Here is a 19,088-nt window from a genome sequence, read left to right as displayed (position 1 = left end):
CGGGCATTTGGATGTCTGAAGGCGTGCTTTGGGTGCTTGCTGACATGCCTGGAGGTGGGCCTCCCCGGTGTGCCTGTGGTCGTGGGTGTGTGCTATGCTCTCCACAATCTCACTGAGAGCAAGCACGAGCTCTTCATGGTATTCTGGGCTGTGCCACATTATGAGCAGCCGGGTGTGGTCCCATGCTGCCAGGTGCACCGGGATGGGGTGCATGTGTGGGGGACCTTCCGGGAGACCTTCACCCAGGGGTCCCCAGGATTCATCTGTGGTCCACCCCATGCAATACCCCCTGCACCCCCGCCCCTCACCTCTGCCCTACCAGCACCCCCACCTGCACTCACGTCCCTCACTATCCCCACTATGCCCACCTGCTGCACGACATCCCAACCATTCTGTTAAAGTTAACTGGACCTGCTGTGGGGTCCATCCATGCTGGGCTATTTTGGGACTCATTTGGCATCCTCCTGTGCCACATGCCCTGCATGGCAGTCCATGGCCCTTTGCGGGGATTGCCACACGTGGGCCCCTCCCTGACAGCAAGCACATCCATTCCTTGGGCCCCTGGCCTATGGCTGCTGGCCATGTGCCCAGGCCCATGCTGGCAGCAGTGGGGACACCCTCCCCCTCCCTGCAGGTCCAGGGTGCCCCATGCGCGGTCCTACCTGAGGGTGCCTTGGGGGGGTTGGATGAGGCTTGTAGAAAGGTGGTCCAGCTCATTTCCTCTGAGGGCACAATGATGTAGAGTGTGCCCTCACTCCCACGCTCTCCACTGCTGTCCCCGTCGTCACCCTGGGACTCCAGGCATGGGGTCAGCAATGCTGCAGAGGGTGCTGGCTGTGGCTGCTCGCACTTTGGGTTGGCTGTGTCCAGGGCCTGTTTTGGCATTCCAGTCTCCCTCGATCTGAGGAGCGGGTCCAGCTCAGTGAAGTAGGAGCAGCTGTCAGGTGCTGCCTCAACTGCCTGGCTGAGTCCTGAGCCCTTGTGTACCCCTGGTGCAGCTTCTTTACTTTGGAGCCACCTGGTTGAGGGTCTGAGGGCAGGGTGGCCTCTTTTGGCTAGGCTGACAGCCAGCCAGGCAAAAGTGGCAGCGTTCCGCTTCCATTCCTCCATTCTCAGCAAGACATCTTCATCCCCCCAGACAGCCAGGAGATCTCAGACCTTGGCCTCTATCCACAGAGAGCCCCTCCTCTTCGCCGGCTGCCTGGGGTCCTTGGAGCCCTGACTCCTGGTGCCTTGGGATCCCTAGGGCTCCCAGGGGTCTTGGCTGCTGGGCCTAGCTCCGGCTGGCTGGATTCCTGCTGTTCAGGAGTTGCTGGGGAGTGTGCAGTGGCAAGCGACTGCTCCTGCAGCAGCCAGCACGCTCTCAGATTCCTTCATGGGGTTGCTGTGTTCCTGCAGAGCTGGGTGGTGGCCAGGGCATCTCTGTGCTCCGGGGAGGGGCCAGCACCATGGAGGACTTGTGATTTCAAAATGGCAGCCAGGGGAGTGGCTGCACGTTTCCTTTCTAAATCAATGTTGGAATGAGGTGTTGCTCCCAAGACAGGAGTGGAACAATGCTTTCGAAAAGACTGCCTTTTTATTTTGACATTGATTTCAAAACAAGCAATTTGTGTGTAGTCGCTCTGCTACTCATTTTGAAATCACTCCTCCTTTCGAAAACACTTTTGAAATTAATGCCCAGTGTGGCCACAGCCTGAGTATTTCATTCATACTGCAATGCCAACTTGACTCACCTTGGCCATGTCTACACGTGTCCCAAACTTTGAAATGGCCGCGCAAATGGCCATTTCGAAGTTTACTAATGAAGCGCTGAAATGCATATTCAGCGCTTCATTAGCATGCGGGCGGCAGCGGCGCTTCGAAATTGACGCGCCTTGCCGCCGTGCGGCGCGTCCAGACGGGGCTCCTTTTCGAAAGGACCCCGCCTACTTCGAAGTCCCCTTATTCCCATTCAGCTCATGGGAATAAGGGGGCTTCGAAGTAGGCGGGGTCCTTTCGAAAAGGAGCCCCATCTGGACGCGCCGCGCGGCGGCAAGGCGCGTCAATTTCGAAGCGCCGCTGCCGCCCGCATGCTAATGAAGCGCTGAATATGCATTTCAGCGCTTCATTAGTAAACTTCGAAATGGCCATTTGCGCGGCCATTTCGAAGTTTGGGGTACGTGTAGACGTAGCCCTTGAGTTGGAAAGAATGTCGTTAAGTGCCGATTTTTCTGCAGCTTTTGATGTTGACACCAACATTTTTTAGGAATTAAATATAAGCCCCCAGATAGTTGCAGTCAGTTTGGTAACCGATGACTTAGGCTTAGTCATCTACCTAGTGGTGAAAGAACATTGACGAATCAGTGATATTATGTTCATATTCTTTCACAGTAAAGAATTTGGCCTGGATTAATAATACCAACAACTAGTATCCCTGGTGTGCTCATCTCATGCTCCTGTTCATGATCCCTTTTCAATTCACGTCTGTATTGATATTCATGCTGTGGAAGTAAACCAAAGTGTTTGGATGTAATAGAGTTTCCTTCAGGGTATTTTTTCAGTGGGAATCTCTTCCCCTTTCATAATTCTGATAATTGTCTTTTATGAAAAGTTCCCCCTATATGTCTTTTCTACTGCAGTTGCCTTATGTCTAGGTATTTGTGATCTGGTCATGTCATCCTCCTGGGTGTATCATTTTTAAGGACATTTCAGCTGTTTGGAAGAGCTGTTTTGCAGTGTAGTCACTGAATCATAGAACAGATTCTCATACACTAAACCTCTGTCTTATGTCTTATCTATTTACTGAACCTGTTGCCAAAGTGCATAGGGACCAAAGAATAATGATAGCATCTCCTTTGATTTAGAGTCTGTGTCCCCATTACTCAAATGAAATGCCTGTTTTGCTCTTTTTGCTGCTACTTTATAATTGAATGGGGGGGGGGCGTTGGGGAGTCTCTTAATGTGATAATGGTTCAGTCTTCATATGATGGATTAATCAGGAATGCTTCGACTAGTGACAAGGGAGAAGGATGCACAGATTTGTTTGCAGATCTGGGCCAAAAACCAGACTCAAGACGTGAAATGTCTTTGCAACCTCCACTTTACCCTACCCATCCTAGCTTGATCTGGGTTTTGTCACAAACCATAACCTAACTCTTGGATTATTGAAGAGTTGATTAATTGGTTTCTCCCTTTTGAAGCAGACTTGTGACAATTTATGATTTTTATGTGCAAATTGCACATACAACATAGAGGTAACCAGTGTGAATGGAAGAAAAACGATACTATTCACACAAGAACCTGTGAACTGGTATAGCCAAGTTTTGCAGAGTTATTTTCTTAGAATGTTGACAATTAAAATGACCTTGAGCGCAAATGTCCAGAAGAGAATCATATTGCTGACCTTACACACTCAAAGTAACATATCCCACAGAAAAGAATGTGGTCATTGTATGATCACTGCTGCAGCAAGAGATGGGTGGACATTTGTTAATTTGAACCAGACAGCCACAATAAACCACTTTCTATTGATTTTTAGTTGCCGTTTCCCCACCACTGCCTTTTTGGTGCCTTGTTGCATTTGCATAATTTGCCTCTGAGAGCATTATATTTTTATTTTAGCCTTCTTCATCCTTAAGAGAGATTATATGTGGTGTTAGCCTCAGAGAAGAGGTATTAGACAATCTTACAGTGTCATTTGCTCCTCTCCACCATTTCTGTAACTTGGTAGGGCCCTGTTTATCTCCATCTTTAATTCCCCGTTGACGTTCTGCAGCAAAATAGGCTTTTCCTTTCACCATTTGTTACAATGCTTGGAAATTCTGTTTCGTCATAATATTTCTCTTGCTGATTAGCTTTAGCTCTTTTGTGTAGTCTCTCTAATCCTCCTTTTTACCAGATCACTTACACAGTAAACCTTCAATTTCATGGACCCCAATTTAGTGGACTTCAGAAACAATGGACAACCCCATTCTTCCCATAGTCTGCTGGGGTTTGTGAAATCCTAACTCTCGCCCCCAACAAGTAGTTAGGGGACTTACCACTGCCCCCTGGAGGAGCTGCTGCTGGAGCCATGTGTGGTTGGTGGCGCCTCACAGTGTGTGGCTGGATGAGCCACCATCGATGCCAGAGCTGCCGTGCACTCTTCCCTCCAAAGGTGCCTCCAGCTGTGGTCCTGCAGCTCTCTAGCCATGCGGCAGACTCCAGCAGTTACAGGTCTAGCAGCTGCAGTCTGATGAGTGCCCAGCTTTTTTTTTTTTTTTTTGGTGGGGGAGTTGGAGGGGGGTTGGGGCTGGGGGTGCCTAGCAGAGGTGGGTGGGTAGTAACCCTCAGTTTTAATGGATTTTCAGGATTAAAGGACAACCCTCCCCCCAGCTGTCCTTGGGTACTATCCTCAAATCTTCCATATCTCCTCTGAAAGCTCACGTCTTGTGCCTTGCTTTTGATTGCTAATCAGTCATTGCTGGTATCTTTCTGCCCTAAAATTACCAAAACAGTATGCTTTAAATTAGCATGCACTCTTCAACAGTATTAAAATAATATACCTTCTTAGTTTTGTCTTAATTCTAGTGTCTTCTTTCCATACTTACATCTTATTAAGGAGCCGAATATCCACTCCTCAATTAGTCTCAGAAGGATAGCTATGCGTGTCTGTGGCTTCACAAGAAGAAGTCATGTGGCATCTAAGCCCTACATCTAGACTGCATGTCCGTTTCAAAATAATGTATGCAATTTGCATTGTGCAAACTGTGTAAATTATTTCGAGATACCGTATTTCAAACTTGGTGCCATCCAAATGGCAGTGAAGTTCAAAATAAGCACCTATTTCAAAAGTTCCACTATCCCTTTCCATGATCAGGGGTAGCAGAACCAGAATACCACGCTCAAAATAGCACTGCTATTTTGAATGCAAGGAGAGGCTGCGGAGTTGCTATTTTGGGATACATTTATATGCTGAAAACAGTAACCATAGTCTAAAGAAAGCTTTAAAGGCTAACACATTTATTAGGTAACAGAGAGGGAGCCGTGCTAGTCTATATACTATCAAAACAAAAAAGCAGTCAAGTAGCACTTTAAGAAGTAACAAAGTAATTTATTAGGTGAGCTTTCGTGGCACAGACCCACTTCTTCCGACCATAGCCATACCAGAACAGACTCAATATTTAAAGCACAGAGAACCAAACACAGTAATCAAGGAGGACAAATCCGAAAAAAATGATCAAGGTGAGCAAATCAGAGAGTAGAGGGGTGGAAGTGGGGGAAAGGTCAAGAATTAGATTAAGCCAAGTATGCAAACAAGCCCCTATAGTCCTCCTTGATTACTGTTTTTGGTTCTCTGAGCCTTAAATATTGAGTCTGTTCTGGTATGGCTATGGTTTGAAGAAGTGGGTCTGTCGCATGAAAGCTCACCTAATAAATTACTTTGTTAGTTTTTAAAGTGCTACTTGACTGCTTTTTGTTTTAACATTTTTTAGGTGTTTTCACAGGCAGCAGGGCTGACAGCTGCCACAGGCCTGGGGGCAAGGTGGGAGGAGGGCTCAGCTCTGTGCTTGGGAAAGTGGGTGGCCAAGGACAGAAGGAATAGGGCCTAGAGCATTCAGCTCTCTGCACTGCCCAGACTGTGGTTCTTACCCCCCAAGTCACGTGAAACTGCACCCTCAACCCCCCACCCCCATGTCGGTGGCCTGTTCGTGGGTTAAGCCTTCATTCTCACTTGAAAAAATGGAGACGAAAACCAGAACCCAGGGTTTATATAGCAGGGAGGTGTTGGGGGAGGAGCAGAAGAAGGAAGGAAAAAAAGGTTATCTCTCACGAGTAGGACCAGTTAACAATAAGAATATAGAGAGCATAGACCTGTATTAATTTTACTCTCAGATGTGTTGCACTTATTATTCTACTATCTGTGCTCTGTGAAGGGTAGATAACATATTGGGTGTCTCTGATTTGGCATTGGTGGTTTGTGGTCATGGGGGGCCATATACATAGAATGATAGAGTCCAGATCTAGAAAGGCCCACTGGGATCATCTAATCTGACCTCCTTTATAACACAGGGCATAGAACTTCCCACAAATAATTTCTCGTGCAGATCTTTTAGAACATGAGTTCAGTTGCTACTTATAGGAGCTGAAGTGCCCTCAAAAAGGAGGTGCTAGGTAGAAGTCTGAGCCTCATAAATATTATGGGAGGTATTAATAGAAGTTCTTTGATCAGGATGCAAGAACTAATTCTTGTACTCTAATCTGAGCTGATTAGACCTCAACTGGATTATTGTGTCCAATTCTGGGCACCCCATTTCAGGAAAGATGTGGATAGTTGGAGATTTTAGAAAGAGCACAAAATGATTAAAGGTCTAGAAAACATGACCTATGAGGGAAGATTGAAAGACTTGGGTTTGTTTAGTTTAGAAAAGAGAAGACTGAGAAAGGACATAACAGCTTTCAATTATCTAAAAGGTTGTTACAAACAGGATGGAGAAAAATTATTCTCCTTAGCATCTGGTGATAGGACAAGAAACAAAGGTCTTAAATTGCAGCGGGGGGGGCGGGGTTGGGTTGGACATTAGGAGAAAAAACTTATGTCAGGGCAGTTATCCCTGCGGTGGTTGTGGAATTTCCATCACTGGAGCATTTTAGATACACATATCAGAGATGGGCTAGATGGTGCTTGGTCCTGCCATCAGTGTAGGGGACTGGACTTGATGGCCCCTTTAGGTTCTTTCAGTTCAGTGAGTCTGTAATAATAATTAAATAAATAAATAAATTTCTTGAAACTCTGAGAGCCAAAAGCACAGAGTTCCACACCATGCTGCTTAAAGCACCAGGCTTTTTGTGTCCTCAGGCAGATGCTATAATCTGTGAGATTCACACTCTGCTTCTTAACCTAGATGGGAGAGGACAAGGGTCTTGCAACATTTACTGGTGACCCTGTTAAGATTTTAAAGGTGTGTTCTTAGGTTTAGGGGAAAATCTCACTGAATAGTCCTCAGACCTTTGGCTTCTCTATATCTATGCCTGTGATACTGTCACATAATCAACTTTACCTAGAAGTCATGAGTGCCTATAGACCCATTCTGGCATAGGACCATTACTGGAATCCTTTTAACTAATCTCCCTTGATCTCTTAGGTTAAGTTCTTAGGTTTGTTTGTCTGCTTCAGCCATAGTCAATGTTTGATTGCATGAAAGAGTGGTTAGAGGCAGATACAATAGGGTGGGGATTTTAGGGACATACTCAAGAAGCAAAAATCTTCCACAGTTAATGGATATGTGTAAGCTAAGGGAGGGAGCTAGTCAGAGGAGGGAAGAGAATGTGTCCTGTGTAAACATAAGGGCTACAGCTACACAACATTCCCCTTTCAGAGGAGGAATGCAAATGGGGGCGATTGAAAATGAAGCACCAATTTACAAATCTCACACCTCATTTGCATAATTTCACACAATCTCTTTTCAAGAAGAGACTTTTCTGAAAGCAAAAACAGCCATGCAAATGGGGTTCCTTCAGGGGAAAAAAAACCCGTTTTCGAAAGAACCCTTCTTCCTGTTTTGTTTCAAGAAGAAGGATTCTCTTGAAAATGTTTTTTTTTTTTTCCTCAAAGGAACCCCGTCTACATGGGTGTTTTTTCTTCTGGGAAAAGCTCTCCCTGAACCAAGATTGCACAAGATTATGCAAATAGGGCATGAGATTTGTAAATCAGACCTTCATTTGCATTTTTGATCTTTCTCATTTGCAGTCTTCTTCCCAAAAAGGGAATGTAGTATAGTCACAGACAAGGCCATTGCTAAAGCTATCCCTGGGCTACAGCCAAGGGTCTTGAAGTTGCAAATGTTAAATTAAGAACTGAGACAGACGGTCACAATTGTGGCTGGAAATGTAAGGAAACAGAGTAATCAACCTGTAGCTATGTAGCTGCCTCACTCTTTAAATATGAAGAATGAAATCTATTTTGGGCTCAGCTTTTCTTTAACTGCCAAATTCACAAACAACATATTACGTAGCTTATGAATATTTAATAGAAGAAAAAGGTTTGGCTCTCATCAGACATGTTTTCATGGGTCATCCTGTTTCGTTTTCTTCACTTGAAGGAATCATGTTTTGCTGTGTATCAATAATTAATGCCTTCAAACTAAGCAAACCATAGGTACAGAATGATAACTGACATCAATGTAATCCAATAATGACAGGACAAATTCAAAGAAGTGTGTGGAGCCCAGTTTGTAGGACAGTTGGAGTGCTTCTTAGAAGGCATTTAGTTACTTCAGTCTTTGCTTCCTGTTATCTTTAAACTTAAAGCTCGCTGTCTTTTCAAAGTGCATTGTAAATACCTTCATTGGTCTTTTGCCCACTGACTCCTTTGCATGGACATTGACCATTTACATTCCAGCTGAATTCATGTGTCTGTTAAATTCAGGAGCAGCACAGGTGGTTGGTTGGCTTATCTATTTTTTTTAACCCGGGTATACTGGTACCTGGCACTTTCAGCAGCACAGCAGGTGTTTCACCAGGATTTATCTGATAGAGAACATCTGTTATGCTGATGAATATCTTGGACGTGCCTGGCACATTTGGCGGCATGGCAGGTGTTCCTGGTACATTTGGCAGGTACTTTGTGTCTTGACATACATGGTATGTTCACTAGCTATTAACAATACTGATAAAAATAAACTATTGTGCTATTTGAAACCAAGGCCTCTGTTCACAGCAATAATATTTACTTGGCGTTGTCAATTTGTTCCTAGAGTCAAACTTTGATCTCAGAAAGGAATTGAATAAAAATACCAAACCCAGTGTATTGGACTAAGCTACGGTGTAGGGAGAGAGAGCATAATAAATGCAAGATGTTGGCTCATCAGAGTCTCTTTCGGGCAGCATCTGATGGTGTTTTCAAAACAAGTCACTGGCTTGTAAGCAATGAAAGGGGGTAAAGAGGACTCCAGATACATCAGCTCAGTATAACAGAGTGCAGGGGATGAAGATTCTGCTCTTCTGAAACATTTTAACAAGAAATAAAAGCACAGCTGCATAATTAAAAACCATTCAGAATGCAGAGACCCCTCTTTGTTGTTAATGGAGACTGGGTAAGCCACTTACTTGCATTAGAATCTAAAGCACTCCTGCCCCAGCCTGCCAAACATTTGGGTGTTTAACTGACCTGAACCTGCAGTGTCAGCTTAGAAGAGCTAATGGTCCAGGCATTGTCCCTTGATGTGGATGTTTTCTGGAGGCAGACTGTGTCCAGCTGCGCATGCTATGAAGATGAAACAGCACCCAGTACTGAGAATACTGGCTCATTTCAATGTGAAGTTGTGATGCATCAATGCCCTGTTTTAATGACCCAGATCATATACATCTTGGAGTGCTATTATTATTAGATGAAATTTGGACTCTTCAAATCCATGTATTTAAATGGGAATATCAGAAGTGCTTCCCTTCACAATGGTGGATCCTGTCCCATTTCCCCTGTTGCACTCCAGCTTCCCAGGTCTTACCATAAAGTCTTAATAAATTTTTTTCAGTCAGTCCAACTGCCAAATATTGTTATGGGTACTTGGCTAGCCTCCTTTCCAGATTTACAGCCATCATGGAAGTAGGAAGTATTCATGCTAGCTTCAGTTTGTTAAGGTTTCAACAATATCTCTCTGATATCTCTCAATGTCTCTCCCCTCCTTCTGACCCTCTGCTCTCTGATTTGCTCACCTTGATAATAATTCTTCTGATTTGTCAACCTTGATTTGTCAAAAACCTTATTTTTGGTTGTCTGTGTCTTAAATATTGAGTCTGTTCTGGTATGGCTATCATCTGAAGAAGTGGGTCTGTCCCACGAAAGCTCATCACCTAATAAATTATTTTGTTAGTCTTTAAAATGCTACTATACTGCTTTTTTGTTTTGATATCAAATAGACTAACATGGCTATCTCTCTGTTACTGTGTGAAGACTGTGGAACATGCAGAATTTGCCTAATACATTTTTGTCCGTATATGGTGAGCATACTTAAATTGGTACATCGTTTCTGTCCTATGTATGAGGGCTAAGAGTATAATATTCACAGTCATTTAACAACACTTTGCACCTATATAGCATGGAATCTGAAAATTCTCTGAAATATGTAATTATTGAAACCTCACAGAGCAATTAGGATGCAATTCAGTAGTGTTGTGCTTAATTTACAGATAATACACTGAAGCATACAAAGTTCCATTTTCAAACGTGATGTCTCAGATTGTAAAGTGAACCCCTCTAAAAGCCCTTTAACTGGGCACACAAGCGCGGAGGGACCCAAAATCTCTAGGAATTTTTGAAAATATGGGGTAAGGGTTATACAGTAAGTCCTTGGCAGGGTTGGAAGTCCAGCACAGAACATTTGATACCTACTCCCTTGTACTGAGCTCTAGATCTTTCAGTCTTCTTACCTTTATAAATAAGTAAAGGAAAAGTATATACAACAAAATATGCATTCCCCTCACTTTAATCTATTAAATGCTCTTGTCATTGTATAATTAAAGTAACAAGTACCCTGTGAAACAACAGGTAAGCAGAGTGGATAAAGGGTAGTATTATCTTTCCTGTACCTGCACTGCCTCTAAATAATTCACCAATTAAACAGAACATTTTTAAAGTGATTTCTGCCAGCTCACTGCTGGCTGCAGTACTGCTCAGTTAATGATTTGAGGTGAAGAAATAATAACAGAGCTGTACTATACAATTGATAAAAGGCTGGGTGTGGGTACTGTGTAAGTGAAACTGGCTGTGAAGCACTCTGAAGAATTGCTGTGGATTTGCAGATAGATCAGAAAAATGACTTTGAGAAAAGAACCCTGGCATTTCTTTTTCATATTTAAATGAATATTAAATATGTCAAAAGAGAATAGAGAATGTAGGCTGAAAATAAAATAGAGTGAGTCAGTGTTTCTATTACATAAGAAAAATGTTGAACACATCTGGATGTGTTACGCAGCTGTTTCTGTGGTGGTTGCTGGAGTTAAATTTTGCAGATGTTGCCTTTCTAAGCTTCTATTTTAGCCATGCATGATTTTCTGGAACTTAGACCTTTCATAATGAAGTTTTCTGGAGCTTCAGTTTGCCAGAGGGTGAAGTTTTAAGGTAACTTTAAGCAGAAATAGTCTGGCTGATGGAGCTGATATAAATGTGTGCGCACATACACATACATGCACACCATAGTACTTTAGACTTAACTGTTCCTGTATGCTGTGGGAAACCAAAACTCAGATTGAATTCAAGAAGCCGGACTTACGAAGTTTCTTAAGAACTATTGAAAATTAGATGTAGTTGACTTTCTGCTTCAATAAAATGTCATTTGTTATTTTTATTGGCTGCAGAGTACTGTATTTTGGGATGATCACAAATAATCAAGTGCTGAAAAATGCAGATTGAGTGTGTTTGTTATGGAGAGAAGACTAGATATGTGAATTAATGACATTTGCAAACCTTCTTGTTTTATCTGTTCTTGCATGATGGCCAGAAGCTTTTTAAACATTCAGAACACAAGAAATGTCATACTGGGTCAGACCAATAGTCCATCTAGCCCTGTGTCCTCTCTTCTGACAGTGGCCAATGCCAGGTGCTTCAGAAGGAATTAACTGAACAGGTAGTCATCCAGTGGCCCATATCCTGTCACCCATTCCCACTTTCTGGTATTTGCCAGATCCTGTCCTGAATTCTTGCACAGGGCATTAGGTGTGGGGACAGGAAAGAACATGGTTCCATTCCTGGTTCTGACATTGATTTGTCACATGCTATTGGGCATTGGTTCCTTACATCCCTGACTCAGTTTCTCATCTGGCAAGTGGAGATAATATATCTGCCTTCCTTTCTAGAACACGTTACTGAATTAATTTAGTACTTCTGTAGTGGTAGCACCTAAAAGCTAGGTTAGGTTAGGCTTGGTTGTTCTAAGTACTGTACAAACATATAATAAAAGACAGGCCTTGCCCTAAAGATTTTACAGATTCAAAGACAGAGTGTAACAGGTGCAGAACATAAGAAGCATGGTGGGGTGGAATAAGGGAAACCGGATAACATAAATAGGCCGTGTGCAGGGATTACCCAATCATTAGTTGTGATCTCAGCTTGGCAGCTATTTACCCACTGATTGAGTGTAGTTTATGGTCTACTCTACAGAAGGGGAAATTAATGGGGATCAATGTTTTGAGATCTGCAAGTGAAAAATACCATATAGAACAAAATATCTGTATTTATCTACAGTAAACTCTTCGATATCCAGTATCCACAGGACTGGGAGGTTGCCAGATAATCAAATATTCTGGATAATAGAGTGTTCAGTACTCACACTGGGTAGGAGTACAGAACACCCTGTCAGCTGCACTCACACCCAGCAGGGAGGGAAACAGGGCAGCGCTGAGTGGGATCCTCTGCCCTCCCAGTGGTGGGCATTGCTCGTCCTCTGTACACAAACCCCAGCTCCAGCTCCCTGTACTTTTATTCCTGGCTCTGTGCTGGATTGTAGGACGGCCATGGGCTGGGGCAGGAGGAGGCTGCAACTGCCATCTCTTATCCCCAAGGCTCTGAAAAACCCTCCAAGGTGGAGCTCCATGGGGCAGGGGGTTGCACCACAGGGGGAGCTGCAGCTGGCTCCAGAGTGACCCTCTCCAGCACCCAGCTTTTCTCTGTAAGAGCAGGCAGCTTGCTGCAGAGCCCTTGCTGGAAGCAGGCAGGTATCCTGTTCAGAGGAGAGAGGCGGTGCCTGTTATCTGTTTAGATTGTTAGACAACTGCATGATTAATGGGGCTAGATTAAGCATGTCTGTTTTTAATTTCTTGAGGGAACAGGATGCCAAGACACTTGAGGTTTGTCAGTTACCAGCTAAATGCCCCTCTAGGAGAGTCACTTCCAACTAAACCAATGAGATTTTATTGCTGCCAGCTTATTACAATGTATCTTGTAGCCACCACTGGGGGACAGGGCAGAGAGTGCACAGGAGCCTGCTGCTTGTGAGTGCAGCTGGCAAGCTCCTCTGCTCTCTTCGCGTTTCCCTGCCCGCTCCCTGATCAGAGCTACTCTGCTCTGAGTTATGCTGAATAGTAACAGAGTGATAGCCGTGCTAGTCTATGTACTACCAAAACAAAAAAGCAGTCCAGTAGCACTTTAAAGACTAACAAAATAATTTCTTAGGTGATGAACTTTCATGGGACGGACCCACTTCTTCAGATCTTCTGATCTGAAGAAGTGGGTCCGTCCCATGAAAACTCATCATCTAATAAATTATTCTGTTAGTCTTTAAAGTGGTACTGGACTGCTTTTCTGTACTGAGTTATGCTGGTTATCTGAGAGTGCCGGTTACTCAAATACCAGTTAAAGAAGAGTTTACTGTTCCTGGGTCAGATACTTCTGACCCCACTCCTGTTATGCCAGTTTTTCTCTTACTATCCATAACTCCCAGTGGCTGGCCAGTGATGACATTGAAGTGCTGCTGTCCTTCAGCTCTGACCTGTAGACTTTCACTATGCAGTTTCTACAAGTCTAATAACTATTAAATCAAAGCTGTTCTTTATTTTACTGCCCAACCAAAAGCCCTAATTTTTAATGAGCACATGACAAATGTTATTTTTCCAGCCCCAATCATTTATCTTTCAAATGTTCTGTTCAAAATAAGCATGGATAGGTTATTTTTTAAACCTTTATGAGGGGAAAGTGTAGACATTTTTACTCTCAATGCTCAAAAAATCTGAATGGATTTTATAGACAAAACCATCCTTTTCTCTTTTGGGCAGGGACAAAACCTGCAAAATTTTCAACCCTATAGTGGAAAATATTAGAGCGTTATTTTCTGCGACAATAAGGGATAGAGCATAGAATTGGGCCTCCTAGTTCCACTCTGATTGCACTTACCTGAGTAAGTGAAAAAAATGCATGTTTGTATAGGTGTAATTTTTCTACCTTTCAGACAGGTAATTAATGTTTGCAAAATGCTCTGTCCCTCAGATGAAAGGTGATATATGCAAGTGCAAAGCACCTATAAACAGCTGAGTTGCAGCAAACAAGACCAGTAGGTCATCATAGAAACGCATTGTTTCTTTTCTAAGCACGGTGTACCGAGTTAGAAAAAAAAATTAAAAAGCATTTTTTTCTTTGTAAAGGTAGCAGAAGCAAATGACATTTCCATCTCTACCTAGAGGTAAGGATCTGTTTATTAACAAATCTTAAAATCTCCTGTGCAAATCTCTCTTTTTAAAAAGTGGCAGTTACTTCCCATTAGATCTCATGATGTACAGAGAAAATTAGCAGGGGCAGTGACGTATCTCATTGTGGATATTTTCTGGAGATTCCAAGGTGCCCTAAGAGTGAAAGTAAATTTCTCCAATTGAACAGAGGCATGTGCAATGCCTGTTTCTGAATGTGGGAAATTCTATTCTCAGTTACGTAGTTATCTGTTATCAGTTATCTGTCTGCCTTTGTTGGTCACACAACAGTTTGGTTTATATGAGATTAATTCCTTAACAGCATGCATTTTCCTAACTGTGTACATATATTCATGCAGTGCGATTTTGTGTGTATTTTAATTATTTTAGTGAAAAATAGGTTTATAACCTTCTCGGCAAATACTGGAACTATTTTTCTAAATATCTGGGATGAATTATAAGCTATTAAGTGAATTTAGACATGAGGTATTCTTCATTATAACAGCCGTGGTGGCTGTGCAAGCTGGATTCTAGATTGTATCAGAGCAGGGGAAGCACCTGTGAGAGTCTTCGCTAACCTGGCAAGGTTACAGTGTTCCTATTTTCCTGTTTCGTGTTGTACTTTGAACCCAGACCGTAGAACAGGAAAAAGAGCAAGTGGACAGGGGGAAACTGTGTAGCTAGGATAATACAGCAAACATTCTCCACAAAGTTTAGTCATTATTCTGGCAGTTTGCCAGGAGCCTGGAGAACTGCACCTACTTTTAGTATAAATTAATCACAAAAATAAATGTACGCAATCAAAATATTTGCACATGTATTTACGGGAAATAAGATTGCTTATTGTGTCAACACGTTGACAATAAAACCTTGTATTTGCTTAGCTTTCTCCTTTTGAAAGGAAGGGCGTAAATAGTGAACTACACTTCAGGGCTCCCTATGTCACCTAGTCCTTAACACATCATGAACTCAAGTAAGAGGAACTTTTTTGTATCTCAAGCACAGCAGACCTGAGTATTTTTGTTCCCTGTTTTGCTACAGTGTCAATGTGTGACCTTGGGCAAGTGACTTGGTATACACTTTCGAAAATATCCATTAATTCTCAGTGCTAACAGATTCCACTCTTGGGAGAAAAGGGGACCTTGTATCGAGGGAGTATGATGTGCTGTAATGAAAGCTGAAAGGAAGTTTCATCACCGACCACCTTTTTATCAACCAAGAAAACCCCGATCATCGGAACATGTAACATCATAACAATGTATGAAACAGGAAAGACTGCACAAGTAGCTGCAGAAATGCCACACTATAAACTCACAGTGCTTAGGCTCAGTGAAACCAGATGGCTACAGTCAGGACAACCAAGGCTACTTCTACACTACAAGATAAATTCAAATTTCTTAATATTGATTTTGTAACGCTGTATTTTACAGATTCGAATCTGACTGCCCTCATCTCCCCATGCGCTCCTCACAAAGTCAACTTATTGCTGCCACACTCAAACGGCAAACATTGACTTTTGCAGTAGTGCATTGTGGGAACCTATCCCTCATCCCTGGAGCATTCTGGGTATTTTCACTGGTATTTGACATCATCTTCCCACATTGCATTGCCTTCATTCCCCTCCTGTGGTAAGCAAATGTCCATTTTTCCAGTCAGAAGGAAGGAAAAGTAGGGCTTCAACAGAGACTGCCAAATTAATAGTTACAGAGGAAGAGGTGTAGGTTGGATATTAGGAAGAACTATTTCACCAGGAGGGTGATGAATGCGTTACTGAGAGAAGTGGTGAAATCTCCATCCTGCTAGGTTTATAAGTCCCTGCTTGACATAGTCATAGCTGGGATGATTTAGTTGGGGTTGATCCTGCTTTAGGGAGGAGGCTGGACTAGATGACCTCCTGAGGTCCCTTTCAGCCCTAGAATTCTATGATTCTATGATATTTGCCTAATTTTAGAGCAGGCTACTTAAAAAGCCTTAACAAAGTTAATGCTAGCTAAAATTTCATGTAGGCAATGATGGGTTCATATTGCTCCATAGAGTGTACACTGAAATGTAATTATAATATTTACCTTCCAATAAATTTATTTAGAATTATGTGGTGGTAATGACAAAGTAAGTAATTTGGCTGTAATAGTACGCTGCAACACTTTCAGATTTTTATGTCTCATTTTTTTAAGCAAATAGTTTTTAAGTGAGGGGAAACTTGGTTTAACTCAAGACAAGTCAGATTTCTGAAAGGGGTACTGTAGGTAGCCTTTTATCCCCAGGGAATGTCTTATGCTTTGGTAGTAATTATTACTTAACACTACAAGCTCATTTTTGTGGGTTGTGTTATGCATATAGAATGCAGTAGTTTTCTTTCAGTGCTGATTGCAATGTCTGATTCATCCTTTCCATATTGATGAGTGAGTGAGGTACAGGTATGCAAATGACAGGAGAGTGACTTCTATCCATCCCACAGATGTTACATAGAAAACAATGAGTACTGTTTTTAACCACGATTGATTAATCTGATTAATAACATTACAGCTATTTGTGCAGTTACGAGAGAAACCCCTTAGTGCTGCTTAGGGCACAGGAAGAGTTAATGGAACAATTTCACTGGTTAATTGAGATCTAATGCTGGGAGTGTGGGAGAACAATTGATCAGCTCCATACAACGTTGTTAGTCTTATTGTTCTGAAAATTAGTATGGTTGTTGTATAAGGGCAATGATGTTCAGTTTCTAGAAAGTGAGTTTGTTGGTTTTCCACCTTAATGTGTGCTCAGGGTTGTGTGGTTATCTTACAACAACTGTATATCTAATGCCGTTATCAATGTCACATGTGTTTAATATGTGGGGATAGGCCAAAAGGAACTTCCAGTAGTTCATTTTAGGTGTTGCTCACTGTGTGAGTATGTTCTTTGGATTAGCTCTTGCAAGGGGCTGAGCATTTCTGGTAGTTGTGAGCAGTGTTCCCTCTAATTTTTTCCATCCATGAGTGGAATAATTTTTATTATGTGCACCAATGCATGTTCACTTGTGCCCCATCAATAGAAACACATGCTGCGCACTGTGTGTGGCTCTGGGCACTCTAGTAGTAAGCTGGGTGGCACCTGAAACTCTCCTGGGTGACTGCCCAAGTGATCAGCTTACAGAGAACACTGGTTATGAGTGCCTTCAACCTTCTTTGCTGTCAGTGAGAGTTGAGAATGCTTAATACCTTGCAGAACTGAGTTCTGCTATCTCCCCAAAGCACAGCTGGTTGTGTGATCAAGTAATCATTAGTAATATTTTGGTCTTCTGTCACCAACCGAACATTCATGACACATTGCAGTCTATTTCAGAGGATATCTTTTTAAACAAGCAGTGCAATCCAGGCTGATTTTCTCTTTTCTCTTCCTTAATTTCCCAGTGCAATCCATGACAAGCATGTAGAACCCGGTTGTAAGATTACAGCATCCTTGCTGTAGTACTTGTCTAAGATGGATATGAATTCTAATAAATATGCCTCATTGGTCAGCTTAGTGTTGCAGAGAGGCCTTTTTAATTTCTATCTCTTGGCTCCATAATGGCCAGCACGTACAGACAGAGGAGTTCCTCTGAGGTCTCAAACATCTCAGTTGAAACAGTGGCTCACTGACAGCATAGTGACTCACTGAATATTCTCAGCTGTGTATTTGGTTTCCTTCCCTTGTGGCAATGATTGTTTTGCTACATTAAGCTCCCCATTTTAGACTATTCAGAAGACTAATTTGAGAGGTAGAAAATGAAAACTTTACGTACAACTTTCACACATATTAAACCTCTGTATAAATTAAATACCTCCACATGATTATATGTTTATAATAATTAAACATAGACCTAAGTTCATAATTACAAAAGTCATAGTTGTCGGTTGCTTTGCACACATCACTACAGATGAAATCCTGGACTTTTGGTGCCAAAAGTACTTTTGAGACTTGAAGTAAAGCAGAAACTCCATTAGTTAGTAACTAATAGATAGGCCAGTGGTGGACAACTTATGGCCTAGGGGTAGTGTGAGGCCCACTGGGGCTCCACCTGCAGACCCCTGGCTGTTGCCCTCTCCCGCATGCCTCGTGTATTAGAACGCTGCGCTTCCTACAACCCCACCCCCCCACTTTCAGGGGAGTTGCGAGTTGCTTGATTAACACTCTCTCATTATCGTCCACTCTGCCTCCCAGAGCTGGAACACTGTGAATCAGCTGTTCATGGTGTTTCAGCTCTGGAAGGGTGGGGAGGATTGGGGACAGAGTGTGAATCAAGCAGTTCATTCTCTCTGAAAGTGTTGGGAGGGAGAGGGAGGAGCAGATAAATGCAGATAAATGTGGCTCTCCACTGTCCCAGTGAGTAAAAGGCCTGTGGGAGAACAGAATAGGAGACTACTAGGCTGCAGCTGGAACCAGAGTAGGCTGCAGGCTGCTGCAGCCTGTTGAGCTGAAGCAGGGCCACTCATGCAGCCCTCTGACAATCTGTGGTTGCCCATCTCTGAGTTAGGCTCTTATAGGGTTGCCATTAGAGAGGGACAGAATCATAATCACTTAACAAGGAGGAGAATGGACGGCATTCTTATTGCCATCTCATGTCTAATCCGCCTCTGAATAGACTGCATTATAGTCCCAGCTGTGTATTAATTCTGTTTTAGGCACAGGCTTCTGAAGTCTTACTGTTGCAAGCTAAACATTCTAAATCTTTTCTTTCCTCTACAGGAGGCCCAGAAGATTAATGGTGGTGGGGAAACCCAGGCTGATGGGACCTGCAAACCTACAGATGAGAAAGAGGAGACTGTCGCAGCAGAAGTGGGCTGGATGACCTCGGTGAAAGACTGGGCAGGAGTGATGATATCTGCCCAGACTCTAACCGGCAGAGTCCTTGTGAGTTTTACACCATTTGTTCCAATCTTCTTTAAAAAGAGTAATTATTGATGAGCTCTTTGCCATATTTTCTCCTGAGAAGG

The 19,088-nt window shown here is 42.9% G+C and overlaps 1 protein-coding gene across 2 annotated transcripts in view; it reads left to right on the top strand.

Annotated features, from left to right (window-relative positions):
- The window catches only part of KCNMA1 (potassium calcium-activated channel subfamily M alpha 1), an 863,058-nt gene that overhangs the window by 216,656 nt on the left and 627,314 nt on the right, over positions 1-19,088 (top strand). For both annotated transcript variants that reach the window (XM_075000037.1, XM_075000036.1), the window contains exon 2: positions 18,841-19,005. In XM_075000037.1, the coding sequence (XP_074856138.1) occupies positions 18,841-19,005 (165 nt within the window). The remainder of the gene's footprint in view (positions 1-18,840; positions 19,006-19,088) is intronic.

This window comes from Carettochelys insculpta, chromosome 7 (genome assembly GCF_033958435.1).
Source record: "Carettochelys insculpta isolate YL-2023 chromosome 7, ASM3395843v1, whole genome shotgun sequence".
NCBI classification, from domain to species: Eukaryota; Metazoa; Chordata; order Testudines; family Carettochelyidae; genus Carettochelys; species Carettochelys insculpta.
The sequence above is the reverse complement of the archived record's forward strand: the minus strand, read 5'-3'. Positions and strand labels throughout refer to the sequence as shown.